This window comes from Pteropus alecto, unplaced genomic scaffold (assembly GCF_000325575.1).
Source record: "Pteropus alecto unplaced genomic scaffold, ASM32557v1 scaffold57, whole genome shotgun sequence".
Lineage (NCBI taxonomy): Eukaryota > Metazoa > Chordata > Mammalia > Chiroptera > Pteropodidae > Pteropus > Pteropus alecto.
Window position 1 is genome coordinate 2,406,016 of NW_006442508.1, and position 19,566 is coordinate 2,425,581.

The window sequence follows — 19,566 nt, forward strand, 5'->3', positions numbered from 1 at the left end:
GTTTTTTTTCATTTTTATGAATATCTTTTTCCATCCCTTTACTTTCAGTCTGTATGTGTCTTTCGCTCTGAAGTGAGTCTCCTGTAGGCAGCATATGTCAGGGTCTTGTTTCCTTACCCATTTATTCACCCAATCTTTTCATTATATCATTTAATCCATTTGCATTTAAAGTAATTGTTGATAAATATGTAGTTATTGCCACTTTGTTATTTATATTTTTTATCTTTTTTTCCTTCTTCTTAAAGAAGTCCCTTTAACATTTCCTATAATACTGGCTTGGTGTTGCTGAACTCCTTTAGCTTTTTCTTATCTAGGAAGCTTTCTGTCCTTCAATTCTAAATGATAACTTTGCTGGGTAGAGTAATTCTGGTTGTAGGTCCTTGCTTTTCATCTCTTTGAATATTTCATGCTAATCCCTTCTGGCCTGCAAAGTTTCTGTTGAGAAAACAGCTTGTAGGAAAAAAGTCTTGTAGGTAACTAACTGCTGTTTTCTTGCTGCTTTCAAGTTCTCTCTTTGTTTTTAATCTTTAGCATTTTAATAATGATGTTTCTTGGTGTGGGCCTCTTTGGGTTCATCTTGTTTGGGACTCCCTGTGCTTCTTGGGCTTGTATGTCTATTTCCTTCACTAGGTTAGGAAAGTTTTCCATCATCATTTCTTCAAATAGATTTTCAATTCCTTGCTCTTCGTCTTCAGCTTCTGGTACACCTATGATACGAATGTTAGTACACTTGTCCCAGAGTCCTCTTGAACTATCCTCATATTTTTAGATTCTTTTTTCTTTTTGCTATTCTGTTTGGGTGTTTTCCATTACCTTATTTTCCAAATTACTTATTCATTTCTCTGCTTAATTTAATCTACTGTTCATTCTCTCTTTATTTATGACTTTTTTACATTTAAAAAATTTTTTCCATCTCTTTTTGTTTCCTATCTCTTTGTTGAAGTTCTTGGAGAGATCACTGAGCACCTTTATAACTAATGTTTTGAACTCAGCATCTGGTAGATTGCTTGTCTCTATTTTGTTTAGTTATTTTTCTGAAGGTTTGTTCTGTTCTTTCATTTGGGACATGTTTCTTTGTATCCCTATTTTAGCTCCCTCCCTGTATGTCCCTGGTGTCTTTCAAGCTGCTGCCCCAGTGCTGATGCTCAGAGTCAGTCCATCAGTGAATAAGTATATGTGCAGGCCCTTTAAGAGGGTACATGGCACTCCAGCCATCCTCTGTCTCACTTAGCCGCAATCTTCACTGATTTTCACAGCCAGAAGTAATGGGGACGTCTCTTCCCAGCACTGGTGCTCTGGGCTGGAGAGCCTGGTGTGGAGCTGGGACACGCTGCGCCTCCAACCCCCACCCCCGTCTCACTCCTCCACAGAGAGGAGCTCAGCAGCCAAGATATCCCTCCTGATTCTCAACTGCCACATGTGGGTATGGGACCAGCCTGTTTTGCATCTCTGCCCCTCCTACCAGTTTTGGTGTGGCTTCTTCTGTGTGCCCTTAGTTCTGGACTTCTATTCAGCTAGACTTCAGGTGATTCTCACTGATGGTTGTTCTGTAGGTTAGTTGTAATTTTGATGTGGTCATGAGAGGAGGCCAGCACAGCATTTACCTACTCTTCTATCTTGCCTGGAACACAGATTCTGAATGTAATTTTAAAAGTAGATTTGATGGATTGGTTGTGGTGTGTGAAAAAAAGAAAAAAGTCAAAGACTTCTAGTTTTTCACCCCTCAGAAGTAAGTACAAGTGGGGAAGGATGCCAAAACAAAATCGAATATTAAATTTAGTTTGCCTATTAGGTATCTGAACAAAATATTAAAATTCATTTGGATATATCAATTGGGAGAGATTTCTATGCTACAGATTTAATTTCGGGCATATAAATGTGATTTAAATCCTTAAAATAAACATAATGATCTAGAGCTGTGCTTTCCAATATGGTAGCTACTAGTTACCATATATAGCTATTGAGCACTTGAAATACAGCTAGTGGAGGTAAGCAACTGAATTTTACTTAATGTTAATTTAAATTTAAATGTAAAAACTGACATGTGATATAATTATTCAAAAATTTTCAAGTATGTTTAGAAAAGCTTAGGTATAGTTTACAACTATAAATGTTGTAAAATCAGGCATTTCCTAGGAAATGGAGACCAGACATTTCTTAGGAATGTGTAGCATATGAATTAAGATGTATTATAAGTGTAAAATACATACCATATATCAAAGACTTGATACAAAAAGGTAAAATAACTCATTAATAGTCTTAATATTGATTGCATGTTGAAATGATAATACTTTGGATATATTGACATAATATGTCATTAAAATTAATTTCACCTATTTCTCTTTTCTTTTTAAAAAATGTGGCTACCAGAGACTAAAAATTACATATGTGTCTTACATTATATTTCTGCTGGATAGACTAAAGAGGGAGTATAGTAAAAAGAGAAACGTCTGAGGATTGAACTCTTGGGTACTCTATGATTTAGAGGTTTTGGAGAGAGGCTAATCCTGTGAAGAAGCCTCCAAAAAAGTAGCCTCAGAGGGAGACCAATCAAGAGAGTGAAGTGTTCTAGAAACCAAGTGAAAAAAAAAGTCATGAGTTAAGGAGGCAGCAAGTGACTATGTTAGAGGCTGCTGAGAGGTTAGAACGTGCAGCCTGAAAACTGGCTGTTGGATTTAGCAACATGGAGATCTTTAGCAAACTTGATGGTTTCGGGGTGTGTGTGTGTGTGTGAGAGAGAAAGAGTGAAGGGGGCACAAAAGGCTGATGGAAGTAGATTATTTAAAAAGTTGAGAAATTTACTTTTTCAAGAAATTTTGCCTTTCAGAGGAGCAGAATTAATGGAGCTGTTGGGGAATGGGGGTTCAAGGGAAAGGATTTTTTTATTCAGTGGGATATATTTTTGTAGTAGCTACTAGCATTTTATTCTCTATCAAGATTTCGACGTAAAGAAATCATCTTGCAAATATCTATTTGATAGCAGGATGATTCTAATTTTATTTAATCAGAGTCGAGGAATGCTAAGAATTGCAAATGAGTACTCGTGTTTTGATTGGCCCATGAAATCACTGTAAAAAAAGAGGTCTAAGATTACCAAATTTGTTTTTAGGATTACTAAAATGACTAACACAATGGATTTTACAGTTTCCTAAAATATAGAACTGTGACATCATCTCTGTTGCAGTAGAAATGTGTGGAATTCTAGAACTTTGGAACAGAGCACAGGTGTCAAACTTGTATTAAATTTTGATTTGTCATTATGTCTTATCTTAATTTCCGTAATACTTATTATAGATTTTGACACATAATACATGCTTAGTAAAATTGAATGAATGAGTGAAGATAATCTCAACAGGCTGAAACACTAAGGACTAGCAATACCCAAGACTTCACCAACAGATGGCACCATGCTGTTTCCTATATGAGTTTATATAGAGACAAAGTTATTCAATTGTCAATTCTTAATTTCAAGTGCTGGTTAGGATAAAGATTACTGGGAATATATTTTGCTACTTCAAATTTTAAAATTGAATTATCAAAGCATGTTCATATGTATTTATTTATTACAAGTGTCTATTCTTCCTACTTTCCTTAGGTCAGACCTTTAAAGAAAGGAAATGAGGTTGACTTATAGATAAGGGAAAGAAAAAATATTCACAGGTTATGATTACTAAAATGTTTATGAACACTAAGAAGTCGAATTCATTCTCCCTAAGAGATTAATATCCTTCAGCGGCAGTAAAACCACGGATGTTTTGCATATATTTGAAGCACTGGCATGATGCTTTTGAGAGCAGATGTTGCATTTCGCAGTTCCAGTGTGTTCAGACTGAAAGTGACAAGGAACACACACTGTACTTTTTAAAACACAAAACAAACCCCTAACCTTATATGGTCTGCAAACCCAAAGTATAAAATACTCATTTGAGTGCCACATGTAAACAGCGCTCTCATCACGACCCCTAATTACTTTAATTTTCTGTAGAATTGGTTGTAATTTTTATAATTTCCTATGCCCATTGTTTCACTTGCAGGTCTCAGAATGGATGTGTTCAAAGACAGCAATGTTGTGAAAAGCCAAGCCTGGCAGCTCCCAAGAGCGTGGAGTCTTCATTACACACAAGTCAGACAGGACAACAGCAGCAACGCAAACAACCTTGAGGTGTTATTTACCTAAAATCTGAGAAAGGAGCTGCTGCCACAATTTTTTTCTTTTCTTTTCTTTTTTTTTTTTTTTGGTCTCATCAAGAAGTCTCTATTTCAGATGTGGTTACATTCCTGCAGATCAATACATCTGGTCAAACTTAAGAAAGTGGATTCTTTCAAATTGACTGGGTCCTACTGTAGTGGCACGAAGCAGCAGATATCCCTAATGCCCAGCACTCCCTTGCTCTCCCTCTGTGAGCCTGGTGGCCAAATTTTCAGCAAGAGCCACGCAAGGCTATTCTGGGCCTTCCTGGAAGATCAATAAGACCCTCCAGGTTCTGGTAAATGTGATGTGGCTGATACCTTGCCTTAAGCGTTATCACTGAGTTTCTTGAAAATAACACCACTATGAATTTAAAAATGTATGTACATAAATTACTAAATATTGAAATGCATGTCAATTATTCTCATTGTGTTTTCTTCCACTTGAGTACCCCCCTCAATTGACTTTGTGGGTTTCTTCAATCCTTTATTAATTGATGCTTACCTCAGGGCTTGGTAATTCACTCATTGACACAATTACAACCTAGACGATGAAGATTCCAGACCTCTCCCAAACTCATGACTCCACACTCTGTCTTCTGAACCTCTCTCCTTGAATGTTCCATTAGTATCTCAAATGCAATATGTGGGGGAAGAAAACACCTCATTATTCTCTTCCCAAACCACCGCCCTTCTGCATTTACTCCCTGTGTGTGTGTGTGTGTGTGTGTGTGTGTAAGTTTTCAGTATAATACTTTATACTTAAAAAAAAAAGAACATGACTTATTTAAGTTATAAAGCATAATTATAAAATAGATATTCATGAAGCCTTTGCTTAAGTGGTCACATTAACCAATATTGTTACTTCTGTGCAAAACTTCACTATCCCAACTTCTTGATTCCTTCTCATAGTGTACTAAATTTTTATTGCTACTGTAACAATTACCACAAATTTAGAAGCTTAAAATAATATAAATTTATTATCTTACAGTTCTGGAGATCAGAAGGGTAAAGTGGGTCATCAGGGCTACGATCTCTCTGGGTGCTCCCAGCAAAAAGCTGTTCTCTTGCCTTTTTTAGCCTTGAGAGGCTGCCTGCATTCCTTGGCTCATTGCCCCTTCCTTCATCTTTTCTCACTGCCAGCACCCCAATGCAGGACTTGAGTGTATATTTTGCATGTAGCTACTGCTAAAGTTTCTTTTTTCTCCTTGAAAATTTCCCCAATAATGCATGACTTCAGTAATGCATGAAAATTATGTTTCATGCATGATCTACTTGTTTTATGTTGGAGGACTTTACAGAGTATTGAGCACACCATAAAGGACATGGACTTGTATTTGGACATGGCTTTTTCCATGGCCTGGCTGTTACCCTAGATATAGTTTTAAATATTTCTTGTAATTTCTCTTGGAGTACTCAGAACCTTCCACCCAGTCTGTTTCTCCAACTCCATACCTTCTAATGCATCCATTCTCTATGAAATCATTAGGCTTAGTGACTACAGTGACCTTTTAAAAATGTAAATCTTGTCGTGCCATTTCTCTGATAGGTATCATTCAATGGCTTCAACATTCTGAAAACAATTAAAATTCCTTGGTATGGTATACAGGTCTCCATCTCTCTCTCTAGCTTCTCAAGTGGACCATTTACCCCTTGCTCCAGTATTTCCAACCTTTTCATAGACTTTTTATTGCCCTCTTTCGGGCAAAATGGTTTCTGACTAGATATAAGTTATCAGATCCCTTTTTTGGGAGTCAATTTATTTTTCCAACTAAGTAATGACTGCTCCAGAAGTCAGTCATTTTAAAACCCATAATATTTAGTGAAAGCTGAATATTACACAGGTGTGAATGAAAGAAGAAACCTCCAAAGTCAATTTTAATATACTATACAATCAGTCTATTACTGAAAATATATTTTTAATTGCGGAAAGAAATATCCAAGGATGAAAGCTTAGTTCACTAGTGATCCTTGAAATCTGAGCTTTTTAATTTAAAAAATGAAGCTATGGAATGACATTCCCTCTAACACATTTAGACTGTCAGCAAAGATAAGATGTGTGTAATGTTCAGAGTGAAGGGACTGTTTGAGATGCTTAATTCTTTAGCTTACTGCACATCTGCCAGGTGACTTAAGAACTGTGTGAGGGCCTGGGCTCCCCAAGTAGAAGCTAATCAATATATTAAATCTCAAAACTGTGTTGGGTGAATTGAGTAAAAACAAAAAAGAATCTATTCATTGAGAAAAAAGTATCAACTTGAATTTTTGTATCATATAGATAATACAACCAATTGATTACTCAAATATTTCCTTATTGTTCTCGTTGTACAGCAGTCTCATCACAGTGGTTAGACCACCCAGGGAATGGATTTAGACTTTGGAGTCAGTGAGAACGTGAGTGCAGAGTTGGGAGATTTGGCTGTGTGGCTTTGGGCAAGTTACTTATATTCTGAGTCTTCTCATAGAATCGATGTGACCATTAAACAAGGTAATACGTGGCAAGCAGCTACCATGGTACCTAATACAAATAGAAACCTAAAAATGATTCAGAAAGACCTTCCACACCCACGAGTATAATTTAAAGTTAACTGTAATTTTGTGACCTTTATATTCGGGGGATGTTTTTTTCAACCTGTAAGAATAACTTAACTCAGTGCAAATAAGTCAATGTTTCATTTATAAAAAAGTAACCACAAAGTTACATTTAATGAATCAAAAACCTCAATGTTCACTAACGATCATCATTTTATGAAGTTCCTCTAATTAGTATTTCTTGTGTGAATAACTTATTTTTCCTTCTATAATGAAACTTCTGAGGTCTAGCTATACCATCAAGATGTTAGAATATTTCAATTCAATTAACTTAAATTACGTAATGTGAAAATGAATGATGACCAGGAAGCTAATGGCCAGTGTAATTCTGGTGAGAAATTATATTTCACTTTGGTTTATTTAGTTAGAATTTTCTTTGGGTAATAAGAATAGTGTTATATAGAAATTAGTTGTATCTAACCTCACACGAACTGCCATAAATGACTCTAGCAAATCCTACACTATGAATGACAATGCAAATCTCACAGAAAGCAATTTTTCAGTGAAAGAAGCCTACCCTAGACTCACTCAGAATGAGCTGTGGATAGCTGAATATTCCAAATAACTGGTTTAAAATAACAAAACAGCAAATATTTAAACTATTTGGATTGGAACATTTTCCGATTGTATAATACACTTAGTTTTTTCTTAAACAGATACGATGTGGATTATGACACAAACTTTTCATAATGACTCATGATACATCCTTTGTAGCCTGGATGTTAAAAAATCAGATCTAGATCTTGATATTTGAGTTATTCCATGTCACTCCTGGGTTCACTTTTCTTCTTGTAAATTTGCCAAAATCACAAGGCATAATAATTCCAATGACATGTCTCAGGACACTGTTCTGGCAGGATTACTATCCAGATCAGCAGAGATGGAGGTCTCAGCAGATCGATCTTACACCATCTTCTCCTCTTGCCATTTATGCAGAGTCCTCCATTATCTGGACTCTCATCTGATGTGCAACCAGGAAAGGAACTCAGGGGACTGGTGAGCAGGCATAAAGAACCATGGCCCTTGTCTTCGACAGTTTCTGTGGGTCAGTTGACTATATTTTGCAAATCTGAAAGGATGTCCCTCGAAATGTCCAGGTCACATATTCATCGTTCAGTTAAGGTAAGTGATAGCAGTTTTGCCTAAGTTTCAACAAGTAGGGAGGTAGGTGGTAAAATCAATTAATTAAAACTAGTCTTGGTTGCTGCCATTGCTACATTAACTTGCATCATAAATGGGAGAGAGGAAATTAAAATATTTAAATTTAAAAAGGGGGTCTAAGACAGGGATTGGTAAACTGTGGCTTATGGGCCAAATCCAGCCCATTCCCTGTTTTACATAGCCCACAATTAAGAATAGTTTTTATGTTTTTAAATAATTGAAATAAATTAAAAGAAGACTATTTTGTTATAACTGAATAATGCATGAAATTTAAATTCCAGTGTCCATAAAGTTTTATTGGAACACAGCCATATACATTAATTTATATTCATCTGTAGCTGTTTTTGTGCTACAACATCAGTTGGGCAGTTATGACAGAGATCATATGGCCCACAAAGCCTAAAATATTTACTATTTGTGGTTTTTTTACAGAAAAAGTTTGCTAACTACTGGTCTAGAGGAATAAATTGTCTTTGCCTTTTGCCTAGAAATTATTATTTTTTGACTGAGAATGAGAGAGTAGTTCTATTTCCATGCTTATAAAAGCCCGCCCACCCTTATAAATAATTGTGAGAAATTATCCCAAAATCTCATGGTGGATATACTGAGAATGTCGTGTATGTGTATGTTTATGTCTATAGACACTAAGTATTTTAAATATCTAAGTGTATTTCAAGCTGACCACCACATGTGATGATAATTATGAACATAATTTATTCTTGCAGAAATATATTTATTAAATTATGTCAATAACTTAAACAACATATCTCAATTTTTGTAACCTTTTCCCTAGTCAGCCGAGGGCATCAATTTACCTCAGGGCATTCAAAATTTGTTAAAGCAGGAAAGAAAGAGAAAGAAAAGGTCAATGCCCAGGTTTAGACTACCAATATGGGATTGATTTTTAAGTCCACAGAGAGACAACAGTCTTGAAAATCTTGAGAGTTTTCTAAATTCCTTAGGTTCTCCTTCACTTATTAAGAGCTATGCCTGTGTGACTTCAGGCTTATGGTAAGTCATTGGTAGAAGCAACTAGTAAATAATGTCAGAGAGGTCCCTGACACTTGGGAAAAAGGGAAAGCATGCTCCCTTTGGCCCTAGTGGTATATGGGTCACAAGAAGCAATTAGTGAGACAAGTTTGTTCTGGTTGCTCCTTACTAAGCCCAAGTCCCAGAGGGAGCAGGGAAATAGGAGAATGTCAGAAAATCAAGGTAAAGTCAAAAGCAGAATGGAGGTTGCCTCTTTCTCTCTTTGGGCTCTTGGGAGGATAGCCATGATGTGTGACTCTGCTCCAATGTGAGGAAGCCAGTTAAAATGCTAGTAAGGGATGAATAGGCAGAGAGAGAAAGAGATTAGGTTAGCATTCCAGAATCTCTCTTAGCTCTTGTATATTGTAAAAGGATCTAAAAGGTCCCTCATACTACATAGGGAAACAAGGAAGATAGCTGATTGTGCTGGCTGGCAGGCTTGCCATCTTGAGAATGATGCCCCTAAGAATGGAGGATGCACTGCTCATGATGAGCTAGACCTGGGGCAGGGGGATGGTGAGGATAGAAATATCCACAGCACCAGTGAGAGCCAAAGTGAGGCTGGGGAGCAGAGGGTCATGAATCCTTTCCAAGCCTAGAGAATAAACCATGTGCTTGCCAACCACAGATTTCTTCAGCGAAGTCATCCAGAAACTGGGCCAGACCAGCGTCCCTGTGGCAGGTCACAGTGAAGATCTGGAGAGCAGCATGTGTGTTCCGGACCTTCTCTTCTGCTCTCATGCACGGAGGTAAGCTGCTTCTTTCCCCTACTCTTTATACATAGCGGGTAGGACTGGGGGCAAAACAGTTCATAAAGAAATGAACTTTGAACTAACTGAATAAATAACTCAAAGGAAGTAGTCTCAAACTAGAAGAGTCTGATACACTTTTAATTAACTACTTTAATTCCATGTGTGACTCCCACCCAATCTGCCTCCTCATGAATATCTAGTAAGGTCAGGGCTAAAGTAATCAGTTATGGAAAATAGTCAACTACCTTTTCTTAGAACAGTAATAGTAATGTGCTAAATATTTTGACTCTTCTGCTCTATGCAGTTTTGTTCTAAGTAGTGACTTTCAAATGCTTTGATTACACCTCTTGGTAAAAAAAAAAAAAGATATTTTATATCATTATCTAGGATAAATATACATATACCTGAAATAAAATGTCAGGAAATCAAACTTGCCTTTCCTATGTGTGATATACTCTTTATATTTTGTATTTTATTCTATCTTTTAACAAATGCCATTCACGTCCCAGTAAATTGATTTCCTGACCCACCAGTATGTCGTGACCTACAAACTTGAAATATACTGTCCTAAAAACCTAATGAGGTGAAGAAAATATTTTTCCCTTTACAATATAGCTCCAGATGCTGTGCTTTCCAATCATTTTATTTTTATAAACTTACTGCTCTCAAAATTGCAGGCAGCAGTCATTATTTAACGCTATCTCTATAATATTTATTGTAGTAGTCAATATGCTTTCAGTTATGTATGATCAAAATCCAACCCAAATTAGCTTAAGCCAAAGTGAGTGTATTATCTCATTTAATAAGAAAGACCAGGATAGTGTGAGCTTCAAGCACAGCTGGATCCCGGGATTCAAACATTTTAAGTCTCTCCCTTTGATTCTTCTCTTGTCCCTTTAAGTTGGCCTTATTCTCAGAGATGCCTATTTTACAAGACAGACATCATGTCTTTGATGGCCCCAAGCAAACATCTCCACCATTCACAATCTAAAAAGAAGGGAAGCCTTTAAATCTCATGGAAAGACTCTGGCCATGCTTTGAGTCGTGTGCACATCCCTGGACTAATCACAGAGTCCAGGAATATAAGGAATTCTGATTGCGTCACTAAGATTTCATAACGATTCCTTGGCCAGGAGTAGAGCACCATGATTGACAGTCCCTCCAGGCTCACATGGAATAGGGGTAAGTGAGTACTATTATCACAGCAGTCCTCAATCTTTTTGGCACCAGGGACTGGTGCTCCTATGAGAATCTAATGCCTGATGATCTGAGGTGGAGCTGAGGCGGTGATGCTAGCACTGGGGAGAAGCTGCAAATACAGATGAAGCTTTGCTCTCTTATTAGCCACTAACCTCCTGCTGTGCTGCCCAGTTCCTAACAGGCCACTGATGGCTACCAACCAGTCTATGGCCCAGGGGTTGGGGACCCCTGTATTATAAGAATGGGGGCAAGAATTCTGCTCAGGCCAAAAGAAAGATCAAGAGAGATAGAGTAGATAGATACAGAAAATTAGGCCCTGAGTGAAGATGTAAATCACTCTCTTATCAATAAACTAAATTTAGTACCAGACTTTGTGACATTTTATGCCTTCTTAGGAAGACGAGGGGGAGTGTATATGGACAGCGAAGATTATTTATTGGATTTTCTCTGTTTTCAAGAGAACCTAGGTTGCCAAATAACTATGTTCTAGATGGAAGAGGCAGAATGGCACATAAACTAAAAAATTACTGAATCCTAATTTTTTTATATACTAAATTTGAATAGTCCTGCAGACGGCTACAAATGTGGTCTCTACTTCAAGTCCAATACAAATGGAGAAGCCAAGGAAAGATGCCAGGAATGAGTTTCTTCTTGTCCTTAATAAAAAAATATGCTAAAGAAGTATAAAGTGGGGTTACTGTACAGAATGAATGGTTGGATGAAATTAGATGATGGAGCAGATCAAATAGAAAGAATTCCAATGCACAGTTATGAGGACAGGATGAAGGGTGCATGAGCGCTAGATACGAAAGGCTAATATTTAGGAAGATGACACTATTGACCCATTAAAGGAATGTATAACATTGATTTCATTTTCCATGCTGCATTTTTTATTGTGTCTGTTACATCTAAGTTCTCTTATGCCGTCAAATGACTCACAGCAGGTGTTTGCAAGCCATGGTCAAGTGTGCATTCTCTATTCTTGAGAAAGAGGAAACTTAGTCAACCCACATGTGTGGAAGTTAAGAACTTTGCATTATTGAGCCCTTATGTTACCAATAGAGCTAACCAAATACAGGTTATTTGAAAAGGAGAAAAATTAAAATAAAAGATACCTTTGACAGCAATTATATAGCAGCTTTCAAAAGAATTCCTTATGATTTACAAACTTTGAGGATGACTTAAAATTTTTCAAAACATTCCGTGTGGCTGGTAAAGGTGAGAAGGGGAGTAAGAAGATACAAAGATGACAAGAGCCCCCTGTATTTTCTTCTCTAAAAACCTCCCACCACCAGAAGAACACATGGTCGCTGAGCAGCAACTTACCATTTTTCCAGGGTCAGTTCGCTTCCTGTGCTTCTCTAAACCTGGCTGAAAGCCAGCTCCTTGGGGAGTCCCAGGAATTGGGGCTGGCTTCTCTTCATTCTGCAAGCACTCAGAAGGAAATGTTCCTTGCTGAGAAAGGGGCGGTGTTGGGGAAGAATCTATCTACCGTCAAGGAAGTTTCGATTAAATACGATGCCAATTAATTTAATTTATATTTCTGCATGAAAAATGTCATTCTATTATACATGCACTGGAAGGATGCCAGGATCCCAGGTTAATAAATTACATCTCTAGTGACATAATATGGAATCACAGACTAATTGGGTACTTATTAAATGCTCACCTGTGTTTGGGGCTACGCCTTGTAGAAATCCAGCTGAAATAAGGTCTGTCTCACAGGGTCTGTCCCTATTCTGTGATCATTGACACCCACCTTATTCTCCTCTGCTCCTAGCTTTGGGGCCTGTCTCAGGAGAACAACTCTAAAAGTGAATAATCAATATTCAATTGCCAGTGGTTATAAATGGGCACGTTGAATGAATAAAGGAATGAATGATGGAGAACTGTAAATAATCCACTCTAAAAAATAATCAGGACATAGACTTATTCTGGTTAGCAGGAAACTTGCCATAATTATTTGACTATAGATTCAAACCAGCTGGTGGTAGGTAATACCCACTGGTTCTGAAGCCCCTACTCTAAGCCAGACTTGCTACATGTTTTATTTCGAATCCTACAACAATCCTTTATGGAAGGAGTTGTTCCCTTTCACATCCACACCTGCTTTTAGAAATATGGAAACTGAGGTTCAGTAAGCTGAAATGAGCATGCTCAAGGTCACATGACCTGAAAGAGATACACTCAAACCCAGACTTGTCTGACTCAAAATTAGAATATTCTTTCTATTGTGCTGGTTGATTTTCTCTGCATCATAGCTCTTATACAAGTGTCACAACTGTCTTCATGGGGGTTTGGCTGGTGACTGCCCTATTCTAGCAGCGCTGACACAGTGGACAGTTCTTGATGAGCTACATTTACAATTGTCTTCAGGAGTTGACTCTGCAAATACTCCCAGAAATTCACTGTGCTCCCCATTGGTATAACTCCAAGAGATACTCACTTGTTGCAGCTCTAGACAGTAGTGAAACGAATGTGAGTCTGTTGTCACAAGTTCTTAACTAGTCATTTGTTGTTTACAGTCAGTTATTTACTCAACATTTACTGAGCATTCACTATGTACCAGGTGCTCTGCTAGGTTCTAGGATACAATGAGAAAACAAGAGATCAGACTAATGGGGAAGCCAGATGCCTTATCACAAAATACAATGAAGTATGGTAAATACTATAAGATCAGTGGAGAAAAACATTCATTTTGTCATTTATTCAAACATTCACTTGTTCCCTCTAGGACTATTTACTGAGTTCCTATGGTATACTAGGCAACAGGTCCACTCTACTTTGTGCAAGCCAGTGCAAGAATAAACAGGAAGTCCACTAGCCTGAACCTGCTGGGCCCCTCCTTCTTCCCATCCTTGACTCCATCTTGCACTGCAGGGGGTCCCTCTTGTACTGGTTCAGAAATACTAGCCTGTGTTTTTAATCACCGTCCCCTAGGACTACTTAAGACCAGGAAGAGACTTCTGCAAACCCTGGAAGCGAGCTTGTGTCTATTTGAGCCGGAAGTGCTGGGATTCCAAGTCCCAAAGAGGGGTACAGAAAGGGAGGAAATGGGCTTTGGGTGGGCAAGTCCCTTTGGCTCTATTCATTCCTTCCCCTGTAGGTGGAGGCAAGGGACGCAGAGGATGGTCCTCAGACCAGAAGCCCCTGAATCACCTGTGAGCCTGCTGGAAATGAAGAAGCACGGGCCAATCCACAGACCATGGTGATCAAAATCTGCATTTTAGTCAGGTTCCCAGGTGATTTCATATGTATATTTAGTTTGAGAAACACTGCTCTAGGAGCCCTATGCCTAATCCCCTCTTTATAAATCTGATGCTGGGGAAGGGCCGGCTTGAGGCTGGGCTGCCAGGATCTGGGAGTATTCTTTTGGGCACCTTGCTGTTCTCTAGTGGTGAATATGTGAAAGCAAATTTGAGAAAAAATACCTTTCCAGTAACTCAAATTGACAGAGTCCTGGAAAAGAGATTTATAGTAAATGATCCAAAGAAGAGAATTCCATTAAGTCATGGGCAAAGTAGTTAAAGAAAGGTTAGTGATAATGAATCACTCCAGGGAACGTTGAAAAACTTTTTGTTTTCTATTTTATTTCTGGTTCCAATGCAAATGAACTGGAAAGATTTCCTTAGCTAAAGTTAACCGTCATTATTTATTTATTTTTTCACTTCCGTATTCCTTTGGCTTTTTCTCACCCTTTCCTTAGTACTTCTGAGGCATCCATTTTGCCCTATTTTCTTCACTTCTCTGCTTTTGCTTTTGCCAATCTTTCAATCTGCTCTAAAGAATAGAAAACAAAGAAAAGTGTTCAGGACAAGGTTTAAAATATGGTCCAGTGCTAGTTTTATGCTACTACTGATTCCTATCGTTTAACAATAAAATTTTTTTAACATGTTATTTTTGTTCATACAAAAAGTAAAAAGTAGAATTGCATTTTGATTTTTACAAGTACCTTCACCCAGCTACAGTTACGATATTGCCAACTGAGTTTCAGTTTCATCTGTTCCACCTTCGCATCTCCATTTCTCCCCTACCTTTTCCTTTATTTCCCTTCTCTCCTTCCACTCCCTCCCCCCACCCCATTTATTAAAGCAAATCCCAGACATCATATCATTTAACTCATTTCCTATACAATTTCCTGGAGGCAGGGCCACAAGAGAATGTAGGCTGAGGAAATGACCTCTTATGATTGTGTTCTTCACCAAAATATGGAATTTGTGTTACTTAGATAAGGAAAAATATAGAATTTCTAAAACCTCTACATAATACCCTAGATGATGTAGATTTTATTTTCCATTTTCATGTCCTCCCCCTAGGGTCTTTGAAGGAGGTCTATGAGAACTTTTTAATCTTCCTTTACTATTAAAGTAGTAACAGAATAAGAAACTTTGAGTGTTTATAAACCTAAAAGGAAGTATATATTCTCTTACTGTTCCCAAAGAGTATTCTGAGAACACTTTTGCAGTTAAAATTTGTCATGTAAAATTTGAGGAGATATTCCATGTCAAGGAATCAAACACATTTCCCCCTATGCAACACAAACACATTTCCCCCTAACCCGATTGTTGTACTGGTTTAAAAGCACTTTGGATCAGGACTTAAATATAAAAGCATGGTGTACCGTTGTTTTAATGTTCACACACATCAGCTCTATGGCGTACCAAGTAATTTGGAGGTTCGGTAATTTTCCCTTAGTAAATATCCAACTAAATTCGAGTAAAATGTCCAAATAAGTCAAATAGACAAGGGCTTTGAATGAGGGAATTAATTCTAGTTGATGTCCTAAGGAAAAGAATCCCACTGTGGCATGGAGAATGTAATTAATGGGAGGTGAGCGTCAACAAATCACTCCTTAAAATATTAATGCTATCAAAGAACAGCTGGATAATGAGAGAAACTTGACCCTTGGGGGACTAGCAAAGGTTGCCATTGCTGCTACAGAATTTTATGTAGTTGTGATGTAATGGAATTCCTCTAAATTTACCAAAAATAATATTAAGAGGTGTGGTTCTGGGAAAGTTATTAGCAGTAAACATGTCTTTGTAGTTTTATCATCTTATTATAATCACTATATCTCACTTTTGCTGTGGTTCTAAATGACTTTCCCCCCTTAATTGCTCAGGGTATATATAATCCAAACAATACTACTAAAATCAACATAAAAAAACCGTTGATCTGGCAAGAACATTTTTTTTGGTAAATAAAAACACAGTAAGAAATTTCTGCAAAATAATTTTCCATATGCTTAATTTTTAAGTCAAGAAAAACTGTTCCATTGTTTGTGGATAAAAGCCCGAATTTAATTTGGTTTTACTCTTATTATTATTATTGTCCCCCCAAAAATTTAAGAGAGCAATAAAGCTAAATATTTACACATTCTTACTTAAAATCTGAAATGTTGAGCAGTATTTTTACATTTACGTAATTAAATGCTAATCCCAATATTTAAAACCAAAAGTAATTATTTACTTGGGGTAAACTTTAACAGGTTTTTAGAAAGAAACCGTTTTATTAAAAAAATTTTTTTAACTTTTTTTTTTAAGCTTTCCCGAACCAACTGGGACCATGGAGAAGCTGCGGGCATGGTAAACGCTTTGACCGCACATTTTTTGTTGTTGGTTACTGCGAACTTGGTCGCTTTTGTTCCACTCAGCTTGCCAACATCTAAATCAGTGACACGGGCATTCAGCATGTTTGACAAATAAGTTGAGATACGAGGAACATATTCGCGCGTACCAATAAACGATGAGAGGAAGTTCAGGATGCAGTAAAAATAAATTCTTGCGTTTAGCCCAGGTTTCACATAACACCAGTTTCATAAGGCACTTACGCCGCTGAAGGAGCAGTGCCCCTGAAAATAGCACACTGGGGACACATCATTTAAATAAATGTGTTTCTTTGCCCGAACAGAAGTTCAGATCTGCTCAATTATCATTAATTTAGTTGTTTGATTTCTTTTTCAGGCGCGAATGGAGAAGTCGTGCTGTTTGAGGCTTTGCGAGCTGCCCTCGGCTGTTGGAGGTGACAAGTGATTCTTCACCCGGCGACGCGCAGGTTAGGAGGGTGGGGAAGAGTGCAAGTGTGTGTATTTGTGAAAATGTGCCGGTCCTCCTCGAAAAGTGAAAACTTAAGTGGACAACTCAGTGCACATTTTGGCGGCCCCTAAAAATTATGTTAACCCTAGAACAGGTGTCCCAGGGACAAGTCCGGATCTGTGCAACAGGCGACAGAAGATTCGACAAACTTCAGTCACCGCGATCGTTTTTATTATACATCCACAACAAGCAAAACCCGCGTCTCCACCCGCGTGCCAACACGCGTGAATAGACGCAGAAACCCAGCAGCCCTCCCCTCATTCTGCAGAGCTTTCTGGGCTGTGTGAGAGTTGGAGTGGGAGTGGGGAGGGCCTGGACCCTTTTAGTTTAGCGTTGAGTCCTGGGGGAGCGCCTGGTGGGCGGGGGTGGCCGGGGGAAGGCGGAGGATGGCGCGCGAACCAGAAAGCGCGAAGGACTAGCTGCCCGCGCCGCGCCGGCGGTGATTAGCTCCAGCGGCGCGACCCGGGAGGGAGGACTCTTTCTTCACCCTCGCTGTCTCCCCCTCCCTCTTCCTTTTTAAAGGACGCCTTGCAGGCAAAGCTGTCAGCAACTGGGAGGCCGTTTGTACTTGGCCGCTGCCACGCTGACTCCTGCTTCCCTGACAGACAGGGGCGGGGGCTGAGGGGCCACTTCTCCCTCGACTCGCACGTGGGGATCTTAAATTCTTCCTTTGGGCTCGGCTTGGTACCCGGCGACAGCCACAAGTCGGTACACTGTGCGGCCCTGGATTTGCCAACCCCTGGAGCGATGGCTCCCGTGAGGAGTGGGGAGAAAGGTGGCAGAGGGTTCGACGCGCCCCTCGCGCAAGGAGCATTATGAGCCGGGCAAAGGGCAGCAGCAGCAGCCCCAGCAGCAGCCTTAGCCTGTGCCTCCTACGGGCCCTCGCCCAGTCGCCCCAGGGCACCATGCTGACCCCGGGTCTGCAGAGCCCGCGGCGCAGCTCCTGCTGCCTCCCCGGCCCCTGCTAACCAGCGCGGGAGTGGCCTCCGCTGCCGGGGCAGCAGCCCGGGCCGCGCCCCAGGTAAGGTGGAACCGCGGTGCGCCCAGAGCCTCAGCTTAGCTCTTAGCTCTTCAGCTGCGTCCTCCTCCCGCAGCCCAGGGCGCCTGCGGCGATGGGGGCGCTGCTGGCGCTCTGCCTCCTTCTGTGCTGGATGCGCTGGGGCCCGGCGGGAGCCCAGCAGCCGGGAGAGTACTGCCACGGTTGGGTGGACTTGCAGGGCAACTACCACGAGGGCTTTCAGTGTCCGGAGGACTTCGACACCCTGGACGCCACCATCTGCTGCGGCTCTTGCGCGCTGCGCTACTGCTGCGCCGCGGCCGACGCCAGGCTGGAGCAGGGCGGCTGCACCAACGACCGCGGTGAGCTGGAGCACCCGGGCATCACGGCGCGTAAGTGCGGGCCCCCAGGGCCGTCCGCGGCTGCGGTGTGTGCGGAAAGTGTGCGCGCTGGCAGGCACCCAAAGCCTTCCTAGGTCTGCGCAAAGTGGACGCAGCGAGGTGGGGGAATCAAGCAGGAGTGAATGGTCGCGTTTCAGGTCAGGGGGCCCTATTCCTTTGCAGTCCCGATTCCCGCCACACGCGGTCTCTGCGGGTCGGCCCAAAGCAAAGTTTGCAGGGACATCGAAGACCGTGGGGCTTGCACTGAGTGACCCTGAGAAAGAGAGCTGGAGTTCTCGGGCCCTCGAGAAGTTTCAGAGAAGGGCTGTAGTGGCAGCGTCAGGCTAGACTTGGGTTTTTGGGGCTGCGAGGGCGCCCCATTGCAGGACCTCATCACCCTGGGAGCTTCGCGAAGTGCGGATAGCTCAGGGATCGCTACTCTTGGGGTGCGCTCACCTGTATGTAGCCCCTCAGGGCTAAGGAACTTCAGCCACTTTTTTTTCTTTTGTGGTCTTTTGGCCGAGTTTCTAAACCTCTGCCCCATTATTCCGACTTCTTTTCATTTGTCTGCATCGAATTGCCCTCTCCGGCCCAAACCCTATTGTCACGCCTTTCAGAAATGCCCAGGTCCTCGAAGGGGAGATTTGGAAACCTGGGTCGCAAGGGGTTCCCAGCTCACGTCGGAAAACACGGGTCAAATTTCCGCTCGTTTGAGAGCGGAATAAATCAGCGGAGGAACTTTACACGTTAAAAAGGAAAAAAAAAAAAGCTTTCCACCTCAATCGGATCGTCAGGGAAATCCTTTAGAGCTCGAGGCGACGGTTTTACGGCCGGGAAACCTGAGGAGCTGGCGGAGCTGACAGCTGTGACACCCCAGAACTCCAGCGTGGAGGTCTGAAGCCGTCAGGAAAAGGTTCCCAGGAAAGGCAAGGAGAGGCTGGAGAGAGAAATAATGGTGCTGGGGCTCCCCACTCCACTATCCCCCCTCCCGACCCCACCCAAGAGACCGATAAGCCAAGGAAAAGGAGAGCCTGTCCTTCCTTATAACAGCATTAGACTTTCAATAAATTGAAGTTTGGAGGTCAGAATTCCCAACTAGAGGATTTGAGAAGTGGCTACTAGAGAAAAGATGCTAAGGGGAAAGTAGGGAACTCTAGGCAGTTACGGCCTGT

At 40.5% G+C, this 19,566-nt stretch overlaps 1 protein-coding gene across 2 annotated transcripts in view; it reads left to right on the top strand.

The window, feature by feature from the left end:
• The first annotated feature begins 16,557 nt into the window (after positions 1-16,557).
• The window catches only part of SHISA3 (shisa family member 3), a 6,025-nt gene continuing 3,016 nt past the window's right edge, over positions 16,558-19,566 (top strand). Inside the window, exons 1-3 of one of the 2 annotated variants that reach the window (XM_006922462.3) lie at positions 16,558-16,976; positions 17,107-17,300; positions 17,540-18,406. In XM_006922462.3, the coding sequence (XP_006922524.1) occupies positions 18,130-18,406 (277 nt within the window). In that variant the 5' untranslated portion in view covers positions 16,558-16,976; positions 17,107-17,300; positions 17,540-18,129. Of the gene's footprint in view, positions 16,977-17,106; positions 17,301-17,400; positions 18,407-19,566 lie in introns of those variants that run through there. The other variant, XM_025040270.1, reaches the window with a different exon arrangement.